The sequence below is a fragment of the Vulpes vulpes genome, chromosome 2, assembly GCF_048418805.1.
Source record: "Vulpes vulpes isolate BD-2025 chromosome 2, VulVul3, whole genome shotgun sequence".
NCBI lineage: Eukaryota > Metazoa > Chordata > Mammalia > Carnivora > Canidae > Vulpes > Vulpes vulpes.
The window spans coordinates 139,887,736-139,915,011 of record NC_132781.1 but is presented as its reverse complement, the minus strand read 5'-3'; the positions used below and the strand labels follow the sequence as shown (position 1 = coordinate 139,915,011).

General features: G+C 44.0%; 2 protein-coding genes across 2 annotated transcripts in view; one reads left to right on the top strand and one right to left on the bottom strand.

Moving 5' to 3' along the window:
- Positions 1-27,276, bottom strand: part of CES5A (carboxylesterase 5A) — a 288,255-nt gene that overhangs the window by 39,824 nt on the left and 221,155 nt on the right. The gene's annotated exons all lie outside the window — the stretch shown is intronic.
- On the top strand, positions 13,011-13,455 carry LOC112929588 (large ribosomal subunit protein eL32-like). The gene has a single exon (XM_072750205.1). The coding sequence runs from the start codon at positions 13,011-13,013 to the stop codon at positions 13,416-13,418; it is 408 nt and encodes a 135-aa protein (XP_072606306.1). The 3' UTR covers positions 13,419-13,455.

Below are 27,276 nucleotides of genomic sequence, written 5' to 3'. Positions count from 1 at the left end.
AAAATGCAATAGCAGAGATCAAAAAAGAGAATCATGGGAAATATTCAATTAATCTAAAAGAAAATAAGAAAGAAGGGACCACAAACAGTACAAAAGAGGAGTGCCTAAGTGCCTCAGTTGGCTGAGTGTCCAACTTTTGATTTTGGCCTGGGTCATGATCTCAGGGTTGTGAGATTGAGCCCTGTGTCATGCCCCATGTTGGACTCTGCGCTGGGCATGGAGCCCACTTCAGATTCTCTCCTTCTACCTCTGGCTCTCCCCCCTCGCCTTCTCTAAAAACAAAATAAAACAAACTACAAAAAAACTGTTGGAAAGAAAAACAAAACTAATAGCCAGATGATAAACTTCAGCCTACCTGTTTTAGTAAACACATTTAATAAAAATAGATTAAATGCTATAAGTTAAGACAGAGATTGTCAGTGAGTTCAGTATAGTAGATTTCAAGATAAGAAATATTATCAGAGACAAACAGGAGCATTTTTTAGTAACAAAAAGAAAATACAGTGATCAGAAAGATAAAACAGTCCTAAGTGTGATATGTCTAACAACGATCCTCAAGACACATAAAAAAAAAAATCAAACTATAAGAAGAAATGGAAAACGTTACAATCATGGTTAGACGTTTTAATACATCTTTGTTCGTTTCCCAGAGTTAGAAGTCTCTCATGGTTTGTCTCCCTCTCTAATTTTTCCACTCAGTCCCCCTCCTTTCCCTTATGATCCCTTTCACTAACAGAAGGTTGCAGAAGGGGAGGTGGGTGGGGGGATGTCGTAACTGGGTGACGGGCACTGAGGAGGGCACTTGATGGAATGAGCACTGGGTGTTATACTATATGTTGGCAAATCAAACTTCAATAAAAACAAATATATAAAAAAAGAAGTTTTAATACAGGCATCTCCATTTAGCTAATTGAATAAGCAGAAAAAAATCAATAAAGATAGAAACTTAAACAATATTAATAATCAATTTGATCTAATTGTTATATGCTAGACTAACAACTGAAAATTACACATTCTTTTCAGATGCACATAGAATATTTACTAACAGAGACCATATTCTGGGCCCTAAAGCAAGTTTTAATAAATTTTAAAGTATTAAAATAATTAAAATAAGTATATTCCCTGATAATGCACAATGCAGAAGTTGATAATTAGAAAAACTCCAAACACTTGGAAATCAAGCAGCACTCTTTCACATAATAAGGTAAATTAGTGGAGTTCAGAGACTGGTGGACTTTTAGATATCATAAGTGGATTGACATCATCTGTGGAAGCATGCTCACTCAGGTGAGACTGCTATTGACCAGTCGCCCCTCAGAAGTGTGTTTATTGAACTCAATTTGTCCCTGGTGGCTGATTTTCAAAAGCGAGCAGATAATGATGATTTGTAGTTTGGAAAAGCATGTTCACTGAAGCAAGTTGTCATTGATCAATTGAATAAGTTTAAAGCTAGTTCTAGTGGCTACTTGTTACCATAGCTACAGAACAATCAGTCTATCAAGTCTGTGAGAATATATTTCTTTTCAATATGAAAAATCAATCTTTTCTACTATCAGAAAATTAGAAAATAAAATTATAATAGCATAAAAATATTACATACTAAGTGATATACTTAACAGGAGATCTAAAAGACCTCTGACTTAAAACTACAAAACACTGCTAAGAGGAATACATAAATAAATGAGGAGATAAACCATGCTCATGGATCCAAGGACTCAGTATTATCAAGACATCATTTCAACCCGAATTGATCTATAGAGTGAATTCAACCCAAACAAAAACTCCAGTAGGCCTTTTTTTTTTAATAAATTGAAAAAGCTGATTCTAAAATGTAAAACCTTGAAAAAATTCTGGAGGACTACCAGACATCAAGACTTACTATAAAAGTAACTTGACCCCTACCTCATCATACACAGAAATTAATTTAGGACACATCAAAACCTAGATGTGAAAACATAGAACATTTTTATAATATTAGAATAGGCAAAGATTTCTGAGAGGATACAAAAGGCACTAATCAGAAAAGAAAAAAAATAAATTGGACTTCATTAAAATTTAAAATGTCTACTTGTTGAGAGTCACCATTAAGAACACAAAAAGACGAGACACAGACTGAATGAAAACATTCACAATACATACATCTGACAAAGGAATCATATCTGGAATAAGTAAGAATTCCCATACCTCAACAATAAAAAGAAAAATAACTTAATTAAGAATTGGCAAAATAGAGTTGGGGGGGTGGACAAAATGGATGAAGAAGGTCTAAAGGCACAAATTTCCAGTTATAAAATAAATAAGTCCCAGGAATGTAATGTACAGCACGGTGCCGTAGTTAACCATACATATTGCATATCTGAAAGATACCAATAGGGTAAATCTTAAAAATTCTCATCACGAGAAAAAAATTTTGTAACTATGGGTGGTGATGGATGGTATCTCAACTTACCATGGTGATCACTTCACAGTGTGTACAAACTGAATCATTATGTTGTGCACCTGAAACTAGTATAATCTATGTTAATCATGCTTCAACTTTTTAAAAATGAGCAAAAGACTTGAGCAGGCATTTTATAAAAGAACCAAGTAGTAAAGAAGCACATGAAAGGGTGTTCCATATCATTAGCCATCAGGGTAATGTGGGTAACAACACAGTGAGTACCATGATACACCCACCAAAAGGGCCAAAAGATGATTAATTTGAAGCAGATAGCCACTTATTTTATTTTTCACCCTTGCACTCCTGGCTGTTGATCAATGGCTTCAGGTCTCTTCATCAGGGAGCTCTCTGCTCCTAGCCCAGTCCTTCCCACAGCCCTCGGGGCAGTTCATACCCTATCCTCCCTCCTTGAACTTAAAACTGTAATATCTAATCCAGGGCTATATCAAGGAAAAAAAAGAGTATTTCAACCCCTATCAGAAGGGGGAAAGGAGCCAAAATGAGTTCTGGAAAATTGTTGCAGGAAAGGCTCAAATTTGTCCAAACCTAACTACATCTATATCCTTGGTATTGACTCTTCTACACTGACGCTGACCTTGGTCATGTGACTTGCTTTGGGCAATGAAACAACAGCAAATGCATGCAAAGAATTGTAAAGTACTTGTACAACGGGCTTGGCTTCTCTTGGTGCCCTTCGAAGCCTGCGATTACCACGTGTGAACCAGTCTGGCTAGCCTGCTGTATGATGGGAATCAGGGAGTCAGACCCAGTGCCCCCACTGCTCCAGCTGACAGCCATCCAACCCATACAGGCAGGGTTTCCTAGCTGAATGGCAGCAGACCACAGATGTATAAGTGATTCTAGCTAAAGCCAACAGAACTGCCTGAGTAAGCCCAGCCCAAATTGCTGACCCACAGAAACTTGAGCTGAATAGATGGTTATTTTTTAAGCCACTATGTACTGGGATGGTTTGTTGCACAGCAATATATAACTGAGACATAAGTTGGTATGTAGATGTTAGATGCTGCCTAAAAAAAAAAAACCCTAAAATTCTTAAGACAGAACGTTGTATCTTTAGTGTGCTCTTAGCTGCCTCTGATAAGATAGAAAGCATGTAGCAAGGCAGAAAAAGAATAGACGCCTGGCAAACATTTCAGTTCCACACTATTGTTTCTCGAAGGCCATGTTCCAGGGGAGGCAGAGAAGAGTGGAGGAGAGCGGAGAGGAGCAACCCATGAGTCCAGAACAGAGGGGATCTGCATCATGCTCCTGGCTGGAGAGGGGTGAGTCCTGCATCCCAAGTCAGAATGGTAACATGTACCTAAGCACAAGACCCTATAAACCATCATACAGATGGCCAAATCCTCCTCCCCAATTGTAACCCACAAAGGGCCTGGATCTTCTGAGCCTGTACTACCACTGGATGATAGATGTGGGACCCTATATGGACCAATTATTGAGAAATTGGTGGCCCTCCAAATCTCTTGCCCCTCGCCCATGCCACGGCACTGACGTCCAGGGATTACGACCCAATCTCCAGAACTGGGGAGGGCATTAGGGAACCCAGAAAAAAGTTAAGCTTTCCCACCACATGGAGTGAGAGGTCTGCATCCTAACTTAGCATTATTAACAATCAAGAATATTATACTTTTATTCTAAGTTTGGGGAAGTTACATTACCACACACTCCTTTGCTCCCTATGATTGTCTTGGGAGTCAAGCTTTAAAAGTTCAACTCCTTGCAATTGGAGGAAATACTTAAGTTAATTATGGGTAATATTGATATGACACAATTATTATGTAATATTTACTGTTCCATTATTATTATCATGACTTCCACTGTGCTAAGTGCTTTACATACGTTACTTTGTTTATTCTTCCTATGGCTGTATGAAGGGGTATTATTACTATTCCATTTTATAGATGAGAGAATTAAAGATTAGGGGAACTAAGTATTTAATTCATTCCCCAACTTCTAAGTCTGTTTTACCTACTCCCCTACACTGAAAATTTGTCTTTGGAAGCAGCAATCATGGCTGCACAGATGCCAAGAGAATTACAAGTAGGAGGGGTCCAGAGATGACCAAAGCCAGCCTGCTCGTCAAAGCAATGGGGATGCCAAGAGTTAGAGGGGGCCGGGCTCACACCAGGACCACAGATCCTGACTCCTGACCACTCTTTTCTGCATGGAAGGTAGAGGATTCTCACTTTCCTGCCCCAGGGTGCTGACCTGACAATGTGCAAACACTGTGTACCAAAAGGGTGACATGCACTGTCTCATTTCATCCTCATGACAACTCTGGGAGATAGGGTTTATCCTCATTTTAAATGCAACAAAACTGCAGTTTCAAAAAGTTATTATCTTATCTAAGGTCCTGGATGCCTGAATGGCAGAGTCAGCATTTGAAAGTAAAACTATTAGAGAAGTCTGTTTTTTTAACTCCTGATCTGCCTGCCTGGGGACCGGTGATCATCCCGGGGAATGAATTTACAAGAGGAGATTTTGTTAGTTGGGGGCCTTGGGATCATTCCCACATGCCTACACTAGCCTCCACCTCTCCGGGCCTCACCTGCTCATGTGTGTGCCAAGAGCCCTCATTCTGCTTTTCTTGGGACTGCTAAGTGTTCCACCAGTCTAGGCCCATGCCAAGAGTATCTAACCGCTGGGGGCCATTCCCTGCTGTCCTCAATGGGAAACAAACTACTTTGTCTGGAGGTATGGGAGGGAAGAGCCAAGAAGCAGTGGGGAGGAGGGGGTTAGAGGTCATGATCTATTCATTGGTCTGACCAAAAGGCTAAAACACCTCCAGGGCTGGGAGCGGAGGGAGAGGGGTTTTCTGGAAGGGGAAGAAATGATCCTGGGACCCTCTAAGTGACCCAGGTTAGAAGGGGGCCAAGATGAAGGTTTGCTTTGTTTTACTTAGGAGATGTGGGTCAATACCCAAATGGAAGGGATGGGTCCTTGAGTGAGCCTGCTGTGATGGTTAATTTTATGTGTCAATTTGAAGGGATGAGAGGATGCCCAGATAGCTAGTAAGACATTATTTCTGAGTGTGTCTGTGAGGGTGTTTCTGAAAGAGATTAGCATTTTAATTAGTAGACTGTGTAAAAAGATTGCCCTCACCAGCGTGGGTGGGCATCATCCAATCTGTTGAGGGCCTGAATAGAACAAAAAAGTGGAGGCAGGGCAAATTTGCTTTTTGCTGGAGCTGAGGCATGTATCTTCTCCTGCCCTCCCAGCCTTTGGACTCAGACTGGGACTGAAACCACCGGCTGCCCTAGTTCTGAGGCCTGTGGACCTATATTGAATTACACCACAGACTTTCCTAGTTCTCCAGCTTGCAGACAGCAGATCATGGCCTTCTAGGCCTCCATAACCTATAATCATCCTCCTCTTATATATATATCTCTCTCTATATATACACTATTGGTTCTGTTCTTCTGGAGAATCCTAACTAGTACATCTACCTTCAAGTAGAGAAGGACCAAGGATGTGTCTGGATGTGAAGATGCATTCCCCAAACCCCCTCACGTTCCTGTTGGAAGAAGCTTGACAGAGCATCTCTTCCAAGCCTCTAAATGTATAATAGGGAAACCAAGATCCAACATGGGGCAGATATTTCCATGTTTCCTTTTTGCTTAAGAGGTACTTACAGATAGATGACAAGTTGTCTTTACCATCAGGGTTTAGAAAACTAATTTACCATGCATAGGAGCATTCGTTATTAATAGTCAAAAACTGGGACCAACTCAAATGCTCGGCCTTCATAAAATAAATGTATTAGTAGGATAAATAAATGTTATACAGCAATTAAAAAGAATGAAGCACTACTATAGGCCCTGAAATGAACGACTCTCCCAGTGTCAAACTAAAAAAGCCAGACACAGGGGTGTCTGGGTAGCTCAGTTGGTTAAATGTCAGACCCTTGATTTTGGCTCAGGTCATGATCTCAGGGTTGTGGAATCGAGCCTCATGTAGGGCTCTGTGCTCAGAGCAGAGTCTGCTTGAGATTCTCTCTCTCCCTCTCCCTTTGTTCCTCTCCCACTTGTGCACAAATGCTCTCTCTAAATAAATAAATAAAATATTTTTTAAAAGCCAGGCACAAAAGGATATATTAACTGCATAAGTCCCATAATAAAGTTCAAAAATAGTCAGTATAATGTATGATGACAAAGTCAGAATACTGGTGTGATGGGTTATCTCTACAAGTGGTGTCCTGGGGTTCTGGGAAATGCTCTGTATTTTGATCTGTGTGGTGTGTCTGCATGAGCAAAGATTTGTAAAGATTTGATTTGTACACTAAGGATTTGTGCACTTTTCTATATGCATGTTACACATTATACTTAAATAAAAAGGTAAAAGCAGTGAATATTCCTTGAGTGCATGCATGTGAAATCATGTGTAGGTGCATCCAGAAACTCTGAAAGGCAGGCCACAAGATGTCAAGAGTGGGAAGATCTCTGAGACAAAAGTTTGAGTCATTTTTACTGTTCTCATACTTTTCTGTATTGTTTGAAACTATATTTATTATGAGCATGTACTATTTTTATAATCAGAAAAAAATGGTGATTTTTATTTGGGGAAAGACATAATTAAAGTAAAATAAAAGCAAATAACCCTTAAGAGTAAAGAAGGGAGGCTCCAAATAAAAGTATCATGCCACCTCATAAACCCTCAGTAAATACCTGCAGAAGGGATGGATGTATGACCCTGCAAGGTTGTGTCACTAAACCAGGCAATTTGAAGTCTAATGAGCAGAAGTGCTTTGAAGATTCATTTCCAGTTATGGAAGAAAGGGTTTGTCCTCATAAAAGGTATATCCCTGGGGATGCACTTAGAACCCAGGAATATCTGCCCCAGTCTGGCCAGTTCCCTGTCACCATGAGAGAGGCTGGGGGCTTCTTGGGATGACAGCCTGACCAGGGAGACTGATGCCAGCATCAAAATCTTCACAGGAATCACACACTCACGATTGTTTCCCGAGACTGATGTGTGCCTGGCACTGTGTAGGTATTTAAATAGGTAATCTAAATTTATTCTTCTCAATCATCATGTAAAAGAAGTCTTGATGGCTGCATTTTGCAGATGAGGAAGCAGAGGTTCATCCAAGGTCCCCCAGCTGGTGTGATAGAACGAAGTAGAGGCTGAGATGAAGGTCCTGTTGTAAGGGCTTTAGAGGCACGGCATATGACTCAGCATGGATCCAAATACACCATAGATTCGTTTCCTGCCAAGCCCCAAGCCTGAGCAAGCACATCAAGTGCCTGGCCTGCCTTTCTGGACTTCCTCATGCTCAAGTACCTGCCCTAGGTCCTAATGCCAACATCTCAAAGAGTCTCCATCCCTGAGTCTGCAGAAGGGAAGGGCAGCTCCGTTTGGTGGAACAGAATAGATAGGTCCTTTCCAGAACACATAACAAGAGTCAAGAGCATGTTCTCTCATTGTTGTTATGATGGAAGGCTTCCTGGAGAAGGTGTTCAAATGAAGATTCTTAGGAAAAGCAACTTGTACTGTTACACATTCTTCCAAAATGGAAGCTGAGTGCACCAAGGATGCTGCTGGCTATTCCTTCAGAGCCCAATCCTCTGCCTTTCCAATGAAAAATCTGACCTAGAAAGAGGATCCTGGATTCATCTGGGAGTTTTGAGCTGAGAGATACTCTGGACTCTAACAGTTTTTAAACTTTGTCTCCTAAAACAGTGGTGTGTCAGAAGAGCCTCTGGAGCTACAGAGAATGTATCTGGGTAACACTCCTTCTCACTTGCCTTCAAAGGAGACTCTCACCTCTTAATTATTTTGTTAGATTAAAACATTGGGTCTCAATCAGGAGCAATTTTGCCCCCTTCCAGGAAACATTTGGAAATGTCTAAAGACATTTTTGATTGTCAAAACCTGAGGAGTGCTACTGGCATCCAGAGAGCAAGGGCCAAGAATGCTACTGACCACTCTATTCAAGACAACCTCCCATAATTATCCACCCCCAAGGTCAAGAGTGCCAAGGTTAGGAAATGCTGGGATAGGAGTGCCTGGGTGGCTTAGTCAGTTAAGCATTCAACTCTTGATTTTGGTTCAGGTCATCGCAGGGTTGTGAAGTCAAGCACTGCATTAAGCTTCATGCTCGGCGTGGAGCCTGCTTAAGATTCTCTCTCTCACTCTATACCTCTTCCTCCTCTTAAAAAAAAAAAAAAGTAAACCCTGGGATAAGCCATATGATACACTTGACATTTTTGACCTACAAAAGCAGTGGTTTTACATGATTCATATTGAGTTTCTATAGCTTTCAATTCAAAAGAGGTTTCTAAAGTAGTCTTAAACATTATAAACCATATCAAATCCAAATCTCCTGTTGTTGAAGATAGTCTGAATGTGGCTCAGAGGGGATAAGGGGATTTCTCAAGGTCACACCTAGTAATGAGCATGGATCCAGACCTGACCATGGGCTCCCTTAGCCTCTGTTAACCCTACCTGTCAGCACAGGAACCTGACCCCCACTGCAGGACAACCGCAGAAAATGGCTTCTTCCCTATGTGCTGCTCTAATGCTCTGCCCCAGGAGAAATTGTTTCTGAGAGGGCTGCTTCCCACCAAAAACTTGGAAAGACATCCATCCAGAACTCAAAAGAAAATCTGTTTGCCTAAGAAGAAAGAAAAGGGGAACAAAAAGAACCTTATCCCCAAACAGCCAAGCAAAGTGAGGCCAGCTGCAGGGAATTAAGTGAGATTAATACCCGCTCACGTTGATGAAGAGAGAAAAGGCGGACGAGAAGCACATTGAGAATGACAAGGCTTTTCCTCTCAAGGAATAATAAGCTTTGCTTCAGATGGACAGGGAGTCTTTCACTTGGAAAGAATGAGCCCAGTGCCATCCCATAATAAAGCCTTTGCAGAGGCCTATAGGAGTGCAAGAGAATGTGTCCGCCAGGAAAAATGCGATTGTGATGCCACAGCCACTTCTAGAGGCTGAGAACACATAGCCTCCAGCAGAGCTCTGCTTGTCAGAGCTGGAAAGAATCTTGGATATGGTCGGAGGGAAGCAGATTTGGGGTGAGGAGTAAGAGTCAAACAGCCAAAAGCCAGGGGAGCTGTATGGCAGCTTCCATGCCAACTTGAATTTAACCTGCACATGCTTGTTGTGATACTAGGACACTTAAGCCCCCATCCACCCAATGCCTCGCCCAAGTTTTGTTGACTTTTCTAAAAAGTGCATCTAGGGAGCACTCATCTCATCTCATGTCCTCATGGTATGATGGGGAAACTGAGGCACAGAGAGGTGAGGGGTTTGCCTGAGTTAGGGGAAGAGCAGCTTGCGTCACCCCTACCCAAGCTAGGGTTCTTTCTCAGAAGAGAAATAAAGTCAGCAAGTAAATACTGGTAGGCATCCTGTTCAACATTTTTGGTTTGCTATAAAAAAAAAAACAAACAGCTACAATATAAAGTCAAAATAAAACCCTACAAACACAAAATATACCCTAAACTACCCACCATAGAGTTTGGGACACAGATTCCCTATCCTCAGTGATGAAGGAGGAAGACTTCCCCTTACAAAATGCATTGAGCCTCAGGTATAGCCTCTCCAGATTTCCTATTTATCAAGGCCTCAATTATTTCCCCCTGGTGCACTGGGCATCTGAAACAAGGACCGAAACCACCTACTAAGACTTGGGTTCCCTCATCATCCCTCTGAAGGTTTTCATGGCAAACACTTCCACCTTCCATTTTACACCTAGGATGTAAGCCAACCCAAGGGCGCTTGAAAATGGTTTTTCTGACCCTGCTAAGTGCTGACCCTTTTTCCCTCCTATAAATCAGTGGATTTTATTTTAATTTTAAGGTTTACAGTTAAATAGCAGCTGTTCCAGGATTTTCTGTCAGCACGTGGCTTCAGCAGCCGGCCGCAGCCGAAACTCCTCATCCTTGTTCCTTTCAACAGGGAATGATAGAAGCCTTGGCAAGGACTGTAATGAGGAACAGAAGAGTTCACTCTCAAATGAGGCCCTTCCCCTTTGATCTTGGCCTTTTTGATTGTGCCTTTGGCTGCTAAACACTGCTTTGATCCTTTGCCTGCCAAAAGCCACCAAAGATTTTCCACATCCTCTGCTCCCTTTAGAATGAAACAGAAACTATGCCACCTGGCAAGTCAGGACAGCCAGTGGTAGGGAATGAGAAACATGAACATCCACTTTCTAACAGTGACTGGACATTTGGGGAGGCTATGATCTATGAGTCATGAAATGGATGGTAGAAATTTTCTTACATGCTGCTTTCTATCCGGTTTGGCCAAGCCCCCAGGAGGGCCATCCTCCACCCTCAGGCATAAAGAGATGGTATAACTTCTTCACTGACCATTAGGATGGACCTCTTAAGGACCTGCCCATAGAAGACATGAAGCAAATGGAAGAAGAGATCACTATGGTTTCTTCTGACCAACATCCTGTGAAATCATTGTCTATTTGAACCTTCCCAATAAGATATTCACAATGATGTAGGGTTATCAGAGACAGCATCCACAGCTGTCAGAGTCCTTGGTCCAGCTCAGTTCAAAAGGGACTCAGAGAATGCAAAAGTATGGTCTCTGCCAGTTACGACCCTATGCCCCTGGGTTTATATAAAAACATGAAGACTATCATCCAAATTCCCATCCCCTTCTGTTACCTGAATTGTCACTATTAGTGATTTCTTCTTTACAACACAAATACCTTGGAGGAGCATAAGGGGTGGTGAAGCTCAAGGCTCTCAGATGAGGGGGTTGAGTTTTTCATTTTTGGGCAAGAAGAGTCTGGGTCAATAAAGAAGTAGTGAAAGGAGAGGGGAAATGAAAGAGGAAAGATGGAAGAAAGAGGAAGCTATAAAAACTAACTCTGCTTCTTTCACAATTCTGACAAAAGGTCAGTCTGGGAGAAGCCATTTTACTTGTTCTCGTCATCAGTCTTAAACAAGACCCCTTTGAATATAGATCACTAAGCTGGACCTATTTTAAAGATATGCAGAGAGAGAGAGAGAGAGAGAGAGAGAGAGAAATAATAATAATCCTGTAGACTAAGAGGGATAAGGAACTCTTCATGCAAGGTAGGAGGCCATAGCTAGGGCTCCCAATCCTGTATCTGAGCTAGGGAAAGCTGTTCTTCCTGCCTAGGACTGTGGCCCATTGTAAGCTAGTTGTCTGAAATGAGTCTGGACAGACACAGAAACCCTGGCAACATGGACTTCTCTAAGTTATTTACTGGTTCAGTCACTTAAGTTTTTAATATTCATATAGAAAAAGACCTCACACACACACACACACAAACATAAAGCCTGAATCTGAAGATCAAGAGAACTGAATGGAAGCAATACACACACACACACATACACACACACACACGATCAGAAGGTGATAAGCACAGAGAGAAAAAAGAAAACGAAAGCTCTCATGAAAAATGTGAACTCACAAAACAGTATCATGAAAAGGTAGCCAAGAAACAAGAGAATTTATATTGGCAGAGGAAGGAAAAAGGAGAAACAAAGAAAATACTAAGAAACAAAAGGCAGTAAAAGGAGAAAAAAAAAAGCAGGTAAGGTAGGAAATAACAAGATTATAAAAATAAAACCAAATATACTGGTAATTACAATAGACATAAATGGCTTAAACTCACTAATTAAAAGTTGGAAGTCATTAAAAAATGTTAGTGACATATATGTCTACATATACATTACAATGGAATATTATTCAGCCATGAGAGAGGAGGATATCTTGTCTATTTGCAACAACATGGATAGACCTTGAGACATTATATAGATGAGTTAAATCAGATAAAGACAAATATTGTATGAAATCACTTATTTTTGGAATCTAAAAAAGTTGAACTTATAAAAAACAGAGCAAGGGGTGCCTAGGTGGCTCAGTTGGTTAAGAAGCTGTCTTCAGCTCAGGTCATGATCCCAGGGTCCTGGGATTGAGCCCCATTTTGGGCTCCCTGTTCAGTGGGGGAGTATGTCTCTCCCTCTCCCTCTACCCCTTGCTCATTCTCTCTCTCATTCTCTTTCTAGCTCTATCTCCCAATAGATAAATAAAATATTAAAAAAAAAACATAAAGCAAAATGGTGGTTGTTAGCAGGTGGAAGGGTTGGAAGATAAGACTGATGTTGTTTAATGGTACAAACTTGCAGTGAATAATAAATAAGCTATAGAGATCTAATTCATAGTACAATGAATGGAGACAAAAATATTGTACAATTATCAAACTTTCTAAGAGACTAAAACTTAATTATCCTAACCACTAAAAAGGAAAGATAATTATGTAACATGACAGAGGTCATACATATTGCTACAATACAATCATATAACAATATATAAATGTATCAAATTAACACATTGTACCTCTTAAATTTACCCATTATATGTAAAATACATTCAGTTTTTAAAAGTTGGAGGTCACCAGGTTGAACTTAAATCTACTATACATAGTTTACAAAGAAACATTCCTGAAATAAAATAAGCAGAGGGTTGAAGATGAAAAGATAGAAAAATATATTTCGCCCTTCTCTTCCTCGGCACCGCCTGCGGAGGTGGCAGCTATCAATTGCTGTGCATCATGGCTGCCCTCAGACCTCTGGTGAAGCCCAAGGTCATTAAAAAGAAGACCAAGAAGTTCATCTGGCACCAGTCAGACCGATATGTCAAAATTAAGTGCAACTGGCGGAAACCCAGAGGCATTGACAATAGGGTATGCAGAAGATTCAAGGGCCAGATCTTGATGCCCAGCGTTGGTTACGGAAGCAACAAGAAAACAAAGCACATGCTGCCCAGTGGCTTCTGGAAGTTCCTAGTCCACAATGTCAAGGAGCTTGAAGTGCTGCTGATGTGCAACAAATCTTATTGTGCAGAGATTGCTCGCAATGTATCCTCCAAGAACCGCAAAGCCATTGTGGAAAGAGCAGCCCAGCTGGCCATCAGAGTCACCAATCCCAATGCCAGGCTGCGTAGTGAAGAAAATGAATAGACAGCTTATGTGCATGTCATATTTGTGTTAATAAAACCATAAAACTACCATATATATATATATATTTCATAATACTAAAATCAGACAAAATGGAATTTAAGTCGAAAAATATGAGTAAGGATAAGGATGGACACTATGACTAAAAAAATCCACTAAGAATTTATATTCAAGAATTTGTAGGCATCCACTAACAAGCTTCAAAATGTATACAGCATAACCTGACAGAAAAATAAGGGAGAAAACAACTTGTTGACTGACAGAAAAAATATAATGAAGTTGAAAAAGTCTATACTCATAGTGAGATAATTTGAACAACATAGCGCTGCTAAATAAGGAGTCCAGACTAATACTTGGTCACCCCAGAGAGCAACTTACAATGGCTGAAACTGAAGAAAATAAAACACTGAGGAACAGAAGCCTTCTGGACTTTAGTTTCTCTGTGGAGATGAAAGACTTGATGAAAGTCCAGTCCAACTCACTGTGGCTTCATTGGAATTTGGGGCCAAAGCCCAGGTGAACAATCAAATCTGTGTTTGCTCTCTGTGACTCTCTCTCTCACTAGACATGCCAGGGAAGTACTGGGATGACGGAAGGTCTAAACTGAATTGAGGTAGAGCCAGCCAGTTCTTGATGGCAGAGGGGGAAGAGAATTTATGAGCTTCATAAAAAATATCAGAAGGCCAAGAGAAAACGGGTAACACACCAACCTCACGTTCACTTTGAGATTCTAGTCCTCCGTTCCTCATCTTCTCAGGGTAAAATCACTACCACCATCACCAGCAGCAGCTATGGGTGATTACATAGGCACTGTGTTAAGTGTGTTATATGCATGGCCATTATTCAACTTCACAAAAAAAAATATTTCAAGTAGGAGTTGTTTTTTTTTTTCTTTTTATCACTATCCTCATTATACAGAAAAGAAGCTGAGGCTCAGAAAAATTCAGTGACTTGCCTATAGTAACAGCTAATAAATGACAGACTTGGGACTGAACCCAGGTTGGTATGACTGCTCTTAACCACTACTTGATCTATTTTTTTGGCTAGTGAACTGAAAACATTCACGTGGCACATAATAATTGCAATAGATCCCTCATCCTTCAAATCTGAGGTCAGGTGTCCCCTTGCCTGCAGGTAGAAGTCGGCACTCATGTTTCTAGTTCCTACTTTCCCACAGACCACTCTAGAGGCAAGCTGTCTTTCCTGGATCCCCAAATCTTACCACTATGTTTGACCAAGGAGACCATCAGGATATTTTATTAGATTGAGTTGAATAGATTGGCAAAAAGAAGCTGAGTTTTACCACACTCGAGCACCAACCATGTAAACAGCCACTTGGCCACTTAAATGTTAAGTTTTAGAAACTTTTTTTGGCAAACAGGTGGCTAGATGAGCCAGTGGTCCAGGACAAGTCCTTCTTCCTGCAGCATGGTGCTCCCAAGGCCCTTCCAGGCCTCCATGGAACAGGCAACTTCCTCTGCAGACAAATCATGGATGGTTCCGAAGGTGGTGGTGTCATGTGAGGAAAGTTTCATGGTTAGGTCTTCTAATGCCCTGTTTTCCTTTTCTCCAGAATACCTTAGCACCTTACAAAAGATCTATACATTTTATTTTAAACATGATTCTTCCTCCCATGCCCAGATCAAGCCCCTATTACTCCAGGAAAGCTTCTCTAAGCTGGTTATTCTGTGTTCTGCGAGGTTTGAAATGTAGATAGGTTTGGAACTTCACATCTAGCTGCTGTTGCAAAACCCTTGTGATTACAAAACCATACCTCCAATAAAGAACAAAGAATACAATGATTAATTAAGAAGTGGGAGGAAAGGAAAGTTTTTATTTATTAATCGCCTGGGAAATCTTCTGATGTTTTAACTGCACTATCTCATTCAATCATTGCAACACATTTCCAAGAAGTATTATTGACTCCATGTTACCTATGAGAACACTGAAACTCAGAGAAGCTAAGCCCCTCATGAAGTTCACAGGGAGAGACAGTGACTGGCAGGATTTGAATTCAGGTCTGTCTGCCTCTATGGGCCTGTAATCTCAAATGATACAGGCAGTATGTTCTACAGACTCAGAGATGGTCAGTACTTGGGGACCCTCTGAGTACCACACTCTCCCTAGGCACCAGAAAAATGCTTCAGCTTAAACAAGAAAGCATCTTACTGAGATCCCCTGTTTCCTGGTGAGAGCATTTGAGGAGAGGGATGTTGATTGATGCGGGTTGTAATAATGCTTATTTGTCTGCAATTACTCCTTGAATCCCAGCCAACATGGGCCATACTGAGCTGCAGCTGTACAAGATGTGTCTGGATTCTCCCACACAGCATAGAGTCGGGAACAGGGTGGTCAGGAAAGGAGCTGAGTGGGGGCAGAAAGACATCTCTATTCAATGAATATTTATTGCAGCCCTGTTCCACACCAGACCTCGACAGGGAAGGGAGAAGGAAGGCATGAACTTGAACAAAAACACAGTTCCTTTATATGTCAATGAAATGTTTACTTACAAAATGCAAATGTGTGTATATATATATACACCCTGTTTTCCAGAATACCTTAGCACATTACAAAAGATCTATACATTTTATTTTAAACATGATTCTTCCTCCCATGCCCGGATCAAGCCCTGTGTGTGTGTGTGTGTGTGTGTGTGTGTGTACATACATATGGGTGGTTTCTTCCTCTGAGGGAAATAACAAGAACATGAACAAAAAACAGCAGCATGATGTGATCGACACTATAATCAGGGTGTGCTGGGGGAGCTTAGAGAAAGTTGTTACCTGGAGGGCTGGGGAAGATTTTCCAGAAGAGGTGACTTTTAAGCTAAGGTCTTGCAAGCTAGGTTTTGTGTGGCTGTCCATCAAATGGACGAGAAGCCGAGAAGTTGGAAGGCAGTCCAGGCATGAGGGAAAGGCTGGGGACATAAGTGTGCATGGTATGCAAGAAGATGCAGTGCTCAGGTACCTGGGTGGCTCAGTCAGTTAAGCATCTGCCTTTGGCTCAGGTCATGATCCCCAGGTCCTGGGATTAGGCCAGTCATAAAGCTCCCTGCTTAGTGGGGAGCCTGCTTCTCCATCTCCCTCTGCCCCCACCCCCACCTCATGCTCTCTCTTTCAAATAAAAATAATTTTTTTAATCTAAAAAAAAATGTTCCAGCGTCTGGTATACCCATTGTCCTGCCACATGCTGGCTTAGAGACCTTGGGCCAGTTCCTTTCTCTGTGCCTTTGTTGCCTCTTTTGTGGTTTGTGAGATGGAGACACTAGTTCCTGCCCATTGGGTTGTCATAAAGATTAAATGTTACTATATGTTTAATGCTTAAAAGAGTTCCTTGCACATACAGATACTCAGTAAAATCTAGTTAACTTTAGTTTTGTTATTAACATGATGATGGTGATGACGATGATGATGGGACAGTAATGAGAAATGAGGCCAGAGTCAAGTTACTGAGAGCTGCAAATGCTTTAGGAAGGAATGGAGAGTTTCATTCTCTTGTTCCAGAATGAAAGTGCAGCAGACAGAAGACCTTTAGACTTTCAGCACCAAGTGATTACACACCTGTTACTCTCAGAGAACCCCACCCCCACCCCGCCACAGCCCCCATAGCTTTGACAAAGATACTCCTCTGGGATATGGCAAGGTCAGCTCAATCATCCCAGGGATTCTTAGAGCAGGGAGGAGAGATGAGCCCAACCTGGCAGGACAAGGCCCTCTTGCCATCCAGCCCCTGTCACTGCCCCTCATGTACGTGCTGTGTGGGACTTGTGAGGACATCTCCAGGCCTGCTGGGATTTGAGACACATCACAATCCACAAGGAACTGTCCATCTTCCTTCCTACTGCCCCACTCACTGGGTCCCTCCATCTCCACTCACCCCAGAAAGCTCCTGAGACATGGATATGAATATTCCCATCACATGAAGTCTTCCTAGGCCATCACAGGTCTGGTGCTGACCAAATGACCTCCTGTCTGGCCTTGGCATTGGATAACCATCCTTCCCCTGCCCTCCCTGGTTCTTTGCTAATTTGCTCCCTCCCTCAGCAGCCCCCATGCACCCCTGGAATTAGCTTAACTCTCCTGCTCTGGTCCCTACTCCTTTGCAGCACGAAGCCTCTGCTTTCTTCACTCTTCCCCCTGAGCACTTGAGCTTCTCATCCTGTTTTTTGGCTCATCCTGCCGAATAGGTCAGCATCCCACTAACATTTCTTGTTCATAACGCCCTCTCTAATTCCTATAGTCCACACTGAGCTTTCTTTACTTGGTTCTAGGATATTCAGATGGGCCCCAACCTCTCCCCCACCCCAGTTTAGTCCATCTTATGTCTCGTATTTGTCATAAGTACCTTGAACTGTAGCTCTGATTCTCCAGAGACAGGGTGCCCCCACGGAGTCCTCTCTACTTCCCCGCCTGCACTGGGCACAGGGAATTAGCCCTAGCTACAGAGGGACCCCCTCCACATTCCCCTCTGTGCTGAAGGCTATACCCATTCTTCCTTTCTCTCCATTCCACACGTATTTCCCAAAGAGAACAAAGAAAGATGCTAATATTTTCTCAAAGAAAACAAAACACAAAGGGAATCTAGGATAGGGGCAAAAATGTTCCATATTTATGGACATGAGTTATGGAGAGTGGTGGGATTTGGGACAAGCTGGCAAGGGTGATTTTCAGTTACCTGGGTTTGGGTCAAAGCTTTACAGCTCAGTCGCCTCTCAGGGACACTGCCCTCCGCCCTTCCTCCCAGTCTTGGGGATGACTGGGGCCCAAGGAGTCCCAATCTTTCCTATTTGTCTTCAATCCATGGGAGTAGGTGTGGAGGGCTGGGGAAATAATATAGAGAATGAGGGTGATGTAGATGTAATGATTTTAACCCACTCCTCACAGTCATCACCAAAACCAATCCATGCCTAGAGGTTAAAATAAAACCAAAAGTAAAGCAGGAATGACTGCAGTTAGATACCAGGAGGAACAGGCAGACCGGTGTGGTAGAGGTGGCAGAGAAGAGCTGTGGGTATCCAAAGGACAGGGAAAGGCAACCTCAAGCCAGCAGCTGTGGACTGAGGATGCACATGTGCCTGGAGCCAGAGGAACCGATGTGATAATCTCTTGAGTTCTGTTCTAGTTCTGAGTGTCCATGAATAAATAAAAGGGACCTAAAGGTGGAGCAAATGGCCTCAGGTGGCTGGTAGCAGATGTGAGGCCTGCAGCCCAGCCTATTTCTATGTCAGCTGCAGCCGCCTGCCAGAGAGTGAAGAAATCTGGATTCAGGTTCCTCTGATGACCTTGGGAGTTCATTAACTTCCCTGGATTCAGTGTCATCATCCTTAAAATGAGGAGGCTAGACCAGATGACCTCCAAGGTACCCCCAGCTCTGCCTTCCGAGACTGAGTGTTCACATGACGTTGAGACTGTTGGACACACTGCCAATATGAGTGCCAGCCCAGGCTGGTCATCCAGCCCCAGTGCACCACAGGACACTCACCCCTGCTTCCTCATTGCTAGGCCTCAGGGAACCAACATGCCACTTGGACATTAGTGACACCAAGGGTGCCGTGAGGGGCACCAGCGTCCCCACCTTAGAACACAGGGAACAAGGGCAATGTGCCCTTGGCTGGACTCGCTCCACCAAGCCACTTCCAGCTAAGAGGCATCCTGCAGCCCACTGCTGAAATGCACAATGCAGCTAAATCCAGCACCAACTGGCCTGAGACCACAGTTCCGAGACGTAAGCCAGGTGCCTGCTTGCCGTGCACCTCACAGGGGAGCTGCCCATGGCTCAGCCAGGATGGCCTCTACCCCATCTCTCCCAGTCCTCTCCGGCAGATAAAGCTCAGCTTCAGTTCACCTCTGCCAAGAAGACCTCTCCGACCATGCTGATCCACACTCATCTGCCCTTCTCTGAGGGCCTACGTCATTTACTCTCCAAGCCCCAGCAGTGCCATGTGATGCATGCTCTGTTGAGACACTTCTGCTCCTTAGCATTAACCTTGTTTCCCAACCATGACGTAACTTCCACGAATGTCGCATGGAGTCTAGGAGCTTGGAGAGATTACATAAAACCGAAACTTCCTAATATACATAGCATTTGGAAATTGGATTGGTTAGGGTAAAAGTTGAGCTGCAAAAAAAAAAAAAAAAAAAAAAAAAATCCTCAATATATGGCCTGGAGAACACAGAAGTTTATTTTATTGTGCAGAACCATGGCTGCTGCTGCCACCGTGTGCACATCTGCTCAGATCCCGTCACCATGTGCGTGCCCACCAGCCTGGCTTCTACAGCCAGCACTTGCACCTCTGGCAGAGGCCTGCCCCTGGGCTGCCGGCATTCACTCAGCCCACAAGCACATGGAAGACTGGACGTGCCTGGGAATCCATGGTCCCCAGGGACCCATGGGTGTGGGGTATGCACTGCCCAGTTCTCTCCCCTCAGCTAGCTCTGAAGCTCATGCTCTGTTCTATTCTACGGTTTCCCCCATGGAATTAAGCACCCCCCCCACCCCAACCACTGTGGCGGCTGGCCTTTATTGACCACTTTCCCTTCCTTTGGTCACTTCCCCACTCACCTGCCAGCATTCTTGTCCTCCCCCCAGCAAGCCATATGTACTCAGTCCTCTTCTTAGAACGGGGACCCAGGTTCCTTTCATTTTGGTGCTCTGCCCTGCTCCCCTACCCCCAAGCAGATTATCCTGCTCTGCAGGGTCAAAGTGGTGTTATGAGCCTATCCATGCCCTGGCTTCCAGAAAGGAAAGGAGACAAGACATCTTCTAAGGAGCAGAGGCAGAAATTGAAGCCATCCTTTGCTTTCACATGTCCTTGTGGAGAACTTAGCTGCAAGGGAGGCTGGAAGTGTGCCCAGCATGCATGAAGTATTAACACAGATGAGGGGAAATTATTGCAGCAGATGCTTTACAGGCTCTGCTGCAAAATGGAATCTCCCTACCCATTTGCTGGGTTCCAGACTGAAGGTGCCCCGTGGCACAGCGTCCATGAATGCCCACAATGCAGAATGAGACTGTTACTGCTCTAGTTCACAGACTGAGACGAGACTGAGAAGTTTGGCATCTTAGCTAAGTCACACATGAGCTGGAAGGGGCAAAGTCGGGTTCTGAACCCACATCTGGCTCGTAGGTTTTTCTACTCTGTGGTTGTTCTGCTTTTTAATCCCTGTACGTGAATTGTAATCTGGTTCAGTATCCTTACTTTGAAGGTAACAAAACTGGCCAGAGAAGGGCAGGGACTCATCCCAAATTCCCCAGAGAGCAAAAACCTGGGGCTTCTGGCCACCAGTTGGCTACTTCATCCATGGATCCTGCTCTGGGCTGACAACCTCCAAACAGCTCCTGTTCTGACTCAGACTAGTGCCTACAGGGCTGCTGGGAAGAGGGATATGTGTCTCCTGGACTCACTGAGACCAGAGCCCAGCTCTACATCTACACAAGAGGGTGGGGTTAGGAAGCAAACTTAGAATCTAAGTTTCTGAATAGAAAATCTACCAATTCAAGGTGGCAGTGATGGCCCGATGTCTCTTGTTACCCATACAGCATCCCCTGTGCTCAGCCCATAGGACTTGAAATAGCTCCCTGGCCTCTCCCAGAAGGCAAGGAGCGGTTATTCCCTTGGGCCTGGCTGTTCGCACACAGGAATTAGACAGTGGAGATGGATGGGGCCACCAGGGTCCCCAGATCCTCCATGAAGTCATCCCCTTGCTGTCGTCAGTGTCAGTTGCCTAGCAACAGCCTTTGGCAGATGGTGGCACTGAGAGCATGCCAATCTCTCCCACAGCTAAAAATACATTCCGACGACAACGGGTCTATTTTAAAAGATACAATGCGCTCCCAATGTCTTCCTTGAATGTGAGGAACTGTGCTGTGCCGGGTCTCTCTGAGCTTCTGATTTCATCTGACAGGGTAGAAGGGAGCATTCGAGGAAAAGAACCCAGGGCCAGGCACCACGGGGTGCTTAGAAAATTGTCATGGAGGAGGAGGAAGGAGAGGAAGAAGAGAAGAGCTAAGAAATAATGAGCTGGGAATTAAATATAGTCGGCAGCACATCCTCTTATTTGGCCATATTTTTTTTTTATCTACACAAGAGGGTGGGGTTAGGAAGCAAAAATCATAGAATCACAGAAGCCTAGAGCTGGAAGGGACCCAATCTCATTTCCCGGTTGGGAAAGCAAAGACCCTGAGAGCTTGAGATGAGAAGAGCTGGCTCTTTGTCCTCGCTCAGGGTACGAGGACGGGGGTTCCAGGTGAGGGCATGAGGACCCCCTTGGACCCTCTACCTGTGTTTCTTTTTGTTTTCTAAGATTGTATTCCTTCATTTTAGAGAGAGAGAGAGAGAGAGAGAACAGGGAGAGGGGCAGAGGGAGAGGCACTCCGCATTGAGCACAGAGCCGGATGTGGGGCTTGATCCCACAACCCCGATATCATGACCTGAGCCAGAACCATGAGACAAATGCTTGACCTACTGAGCGTCCCAGGTGCCCTTCTTTCATTTCTATGAGCAAGTTTACCACACGACACCTCACCAGTTTAGTTTCCTGTCACTCACCATTACCTGCAGCTTTCTCTAGTACAGAGCAGAGATTCTAGTCGTGCATGCATTTAGCCACTCATGTAGTCGACAAATATTTATTAACCACCTACAGCCACACTGTGGCAAGCCTTGGAGATACAGCAGGAGACAAAAACATATGGTCCCCACATTCTATTGCTCGTGGTCCAACAGGTGAGGTGGGCACTAAGCAGGTAAGCATTGGGTGCCACATAGTACACACACTGAAGCAAGATCCAGGTCACAGGCCTGCTAACCAGCTCTGTAACCAAAGAATATCCCTTAGCAGGGCTGCAAAATAAAATCCAGGAGGCCTACTTACATTTGAATTTCAGATGAACTACAATGCATTTTTAAAAATAGAAGTATAACCCCAGTATTGCATTATCTGCGGTTCAAATGTAACTGGGCCTCCTATATTTTTATTTGCTACATCTGGTAGCCTTACACTTAACATCACCATTGTTTGGTTTCCTCATCTATAAAATGAGAAAAATAGTATCTACTTGTAGGGGTTATTTTGTGGATTAAATGGAAAAAAAAAAGTGTATATCTGAGACTGGCAGGTAAGTCTTCTCCTCTCCCATAAGACTTGCCTGGGGCTTTGCCCTGGCTGGTATGTTAGCCCTCCTCCACCTTGGGTCTGGGTGGGGGTAGCCCTGCTCTGTCCTAGGGCTGAGTCCGGGGAGGAGGGAAATCTGCAGGTTGACACCTGGGCTGCCCAAGGAACTAGGAACCAACCCCACTTTGCTTGGAGTGGTGGTCACGATCAGCAACTCTCCATTAGTTTGGGGTGCTTGTTCAAAAATATAGATGCCAGTGCTCCCCACAAGATTTAACGAATCATAAAGTCTAGGGAGGAACCCGCCTTCTATTTTTTTTATTTTCAAAATTTTATTTATTTGAGAGAGAGAGACAGAGAGCTCTAGAGAGCAAACATGAATTGGGGGTAAGGACAGAGGGAGAAGCAGGCTCCCCACTGAGCAGGGAGCCTGACTTGGGGCTTGATCTCAGGATCCCAGGATTGTGACCTGAGCCAAAGGCTTTAACCAAATGCTTTAACTCACTGAGATACCCAGGCACCACAAGAAGATGCCTTTTAACCAAAATCTCTGGTAAGTCCCTGGACTCGGTAGTTTGAGAGCCACTGGCTGGCACATGGTAAGGGACTGCTGTTCCTGCCTGCATTGCCCTGTGGGATCCTGCACTGGATCTTGGAACTGAAAAAGTACATTAGTGGGAAACTGGGCGAAACCTGAAGAAACATCTGTAGTGCATTAATGGTATCATAACCACATTAATTTCTTCATCTTGATCATTGTACCATGGTTACATAAGGTGGTAACATTAGAGAGAATGCAGTGAAGGATATATGGGAACTCTCTGTACTATCATCACAACTCTTTTGTAAATCTCGAATTATTTCCAAGTTTAAAAAAAAAAAAAAAAAAAAGCTTATTTTGGCTCAAAGCCTGCCCTGTGCCTTTCCCCAGCAAGATGGTACAACAGAGGGCCCAGCCCAGGGACTGCCTGGACTCTGGTTAAGAAGCAAGTGCAGGATTGGATTGTTTGTTTCTGTGGTGTTGAGTTTAATAAGCTCTTTATAGATCTTGGAAACTAGCCCTTTATCTGATACGTCATTTGCAAATATCTTCTCCCATTCCGTAGGTTGCCTTTTAGTTTTGTTGACTGTATCCTTTGCTGTGCAAAAGCTTCTTATCTTGATGAAGTCCCAATAGTTCATTTTTGCTTTTGTTTCTTTTGCCTTCGTGGATGTATCTTGCAAGAAGTTACTGTGGCCGAGTTCAAAAAGGGTGTTGCCTGTGTTCTCCTCTAGGATTTTGATATGGGCAAAAGACAGGAACAGAAATCTCACAGACGAAGACACAGACATGGCCAACATGCACATGAGAAAATGCTCCGCATCACTGGCCGTCAGGGAAATACAAATCAAAACCACAATGAGATACCACCTCACACCAGTGAGAATGGGGAAAATTAACAAGGCAGGAAACCACAAATGTTGGAGAGGATGCGGAGAAAAGGGAACCCTCTTACACTGTTGGTGGGAATGTGAACTGGTGCAGCCACTCTGGAAAACGGTGTGGAGGTTCCTCAAAGAGTTCAAAATAGACCTGCCCTACGACCCAGCAATTGCACTGTTGGGAATTTACCCCAAAGATTCAGAAGCAATGAAACGCCGGGACACCTGCACCCCGATGTTTATAGCAGCAATGTCCACAATAGCCAAACTGTGGAAGGAGCCTCGGTGTCCATCGAAAGATGATGGATAAAGAAGATGTGGTTTATGTATACAATGGAATATTACTCAGCCATTAGAAATGACAAATACCCACCATTTGCTTCGACGTGGATGGAACTGGAGGGTATTATGCTGAGTGAAATAAGTCAATCGGAGAAGGACAAGCAGTGTAAGGACAAACATTATATGGTCTCATTCATTTGGGGAATATAAATAATAGTGAAAGGGCATAGAAGGGAAGGGAGAAGAAATGGGTAGGAAATATCAGAAAGGGAGACAGAACATGAAGACTCCTAACTCTGGGAAATGAACTAGGGGTGGTGGAAGGGGAGGAGGGCGGGGGGTGGGAGTGACTGGGTGATGGGCACTGAAGGGGGCACTTGATGGGATGAGCACTGGGTGTTATTCTGTATGTTGGCAAATTGAACACCAATAAAAAATAAATTTATTATTAAAAAAAAAAAAAAGAAGCAAGTGCAGGTAGCTGAGAGCCTCCCCATCCCCCACCCAAAACACAAGGTTCTGGGGAAGCACTGCTTCTCTTTCCTGCCACTCACACTGGGGCTTAAATGTCAACCTCAATGAATTACATTTTAATCTATGTTATCAACCTGGCCAAGGCCCTAATTGGATGCCAGGCACACCCGCTGAAGGGCATGCATAATTCATCAGCTGGGAGGCCATGAAAGCCTTTCATCATGGGCCAGGGAAGGAGGTGGGAGAGAAGGAGAGAGAACGGGGCAGGGGTATGAGCCAGAAAAAGAGGGCAAGCAGGTAGGTTGGAGGAGAGGCAAGAGAAGGGACCTGGAATAATCTTCACAATCTTTAAGTGCAACGACTTAAAGAGCAGTCTCTAAGCCTCTGCTCCAGGACCCTTCTTCCAGGAAGTCTTCATTTGCTGCTCCACTTCCCCTCCTTTCCCCCCTACCACATGGCAAGCTCCAGGCCCTCCTTCCCTAACTCTCCTGTAGCACAGGACAGACCTCCTGGGGCAATGTCAAACTGGATGACATTTCACTCCTGCCTGGCAGCCTCTGCACACAGTGAGGGTCTGTCAAGTGACTTTCACTCCATTTTCTACTTCAGGCCATACAAAGAAATGCTCTTAACGAATGAATGCTTGTACTTGAGCTCCCCGGCTCTGCCACCAAACTTGCTGTTGTTCCTCAAAGCCACCCTCCATTCTGCCCAAACTCTGTTATCTTCTTCTGCCCACCATCTCCCAAAGCCAAGACCCCACAGGGAAGCAAGCACAGTTATAGTGGAACTGGAAGGGGAGTCCCTATCTCCTTGGGCATGTCTCATGCTACATGGCCAGGCACAAAATGTCCCTCACCTTCCTCAGGCCCCTCCTCATGGGCTCCCACATCACTCAAAATGCCTTGTCCAGGCAGCCAACCAAATTCACGTGGGCTTTGACCACTTCTCTGTCTTTACTTTGACTGACCTGCAGCAACACTGAACTCTGCCTGCTTCTTGGCACATGACCTTGTCTTGACTCTTGACACCACACCCTTCTGCTTTTCCTCCTCCCACCTTAGCCACTTGGCATCTGCTTGTTTTGCTGAATCTCTCAGCTTTGCGAGACTGTTAAATGGTAAGGAGCCCCAAGGCTCACTCCTCAGACCTCTGATCTTCTCTGATTATTGTTTCTATTTAATGTTATTCAGTTCCATGGCTTTAAGTGCCATCAAACACTATTGATTCCCAACAAACACATCCATGCTTAACCTCTCCTTCAAGCTTCAAGCATAAATGTCCACTTTGGATGTCTATAGTTATCTATGACTATATAATAAGCCACCCTCATATGTGGCAGTTTAAAACAATAAACATGTATTATCTCATGGTTTCTGTGAGTCAAGAATCTGGATGCCATTTATCTGGGTGCCTCTGGCTAAGGTTCTCAAGCTGCCAGCTGAGGCTGTATTCTCATCAGAAGGTGTGATGAGGGAGTGTCTGCTTCCAAACTCACTCGCATGGCTGTTCCATGGGAGTGTCTCCGTAATATGGCAGCTACCTTGTCTCAGAGAAACTGTCCTCAGAGGAGGACAAGGAAGAGTACTCACTGCAGAAGCAATGGTCTTTTTGTAACCTGATCTCAGAAGTGACATTCCTCCACCTTTGCCCAATTCTGTTTTCTAGAAATGAGTCACTAAATCCAGCCTACCTTAAGGGGAGATCACACAGGGCATAAAAGCAGGATGCACGGATCACTGAGGCCCATCTTAAACACGCATCTCCATTTAACCATGTCCATGAAAGAACTCCTAATATTACCCACCTCAACTTGCTACTCTCCACATTTTCTCCATCTTAGTAGCGAGTCTATCAGCATCAGAAAGGAGTGTACTATCAACTTGGATAAGCTGGAATTACACCTCCCAGAATCTCCCTATTGCATGGTTCTGGGATAGAGTTGGCAAAGTGGGATTGGCACAGGATTTGGAAGAAGGAAGTGAAGCATCAGCCATTATTCTTGAAAGATCATGCAGTCATTTATGCTTCTGGGCAGACACAGAGGTACCTGGGACCTTGCAGCTTGCCCTGACTCTCCTCTGCTCTGTGTCTAGCTTACCTTCCCAACTGCTGACCAATAGCTACCCCAGGCCCACCTCCAGCTGTGTGGCTGCAGACCCAGAAAGGTGGTAGGTACACAGAGGCAACAACACCCCAGAGCCCACTCCATGAGCTCCCCTCATGGCCTCACCTTGTTGGCTGGATGTGCTTGATTTCTTAAATGGCTCTACTGCTCCAACCTCCCTGCCTATGCAGGGGCTTCAGGACTGTTACTGGCTCTTTCTCTAACCCTCCAATTCACCCTTCCCATTGCAAACTACCCCAGCTTCTCCCATCATAAGAAATGAATTCCCGTAATGAAAACTTTCTCCATACTGCTGCCTCCTTTTTTACCACAATTGAAGTATCACCTGCTCAGAGAGGGCTTTCCTGAATTCACCACCCTGTCCATGTTCTAATCCTCCAGACCATTAGATTCTGAATGAGATAATTCTTAGTCAACTTTACCTCCTTACCCCCTCCCATCT

Coding starts and splice junctions, on each gene's coding strand:
- LOC112929588 (XM_072750205.1), top strand. CDS start 13,011: ATGGCTGCCCTCAGACCTCTGGTGAAGCCCAAGGTCATTAAAAAGAAG.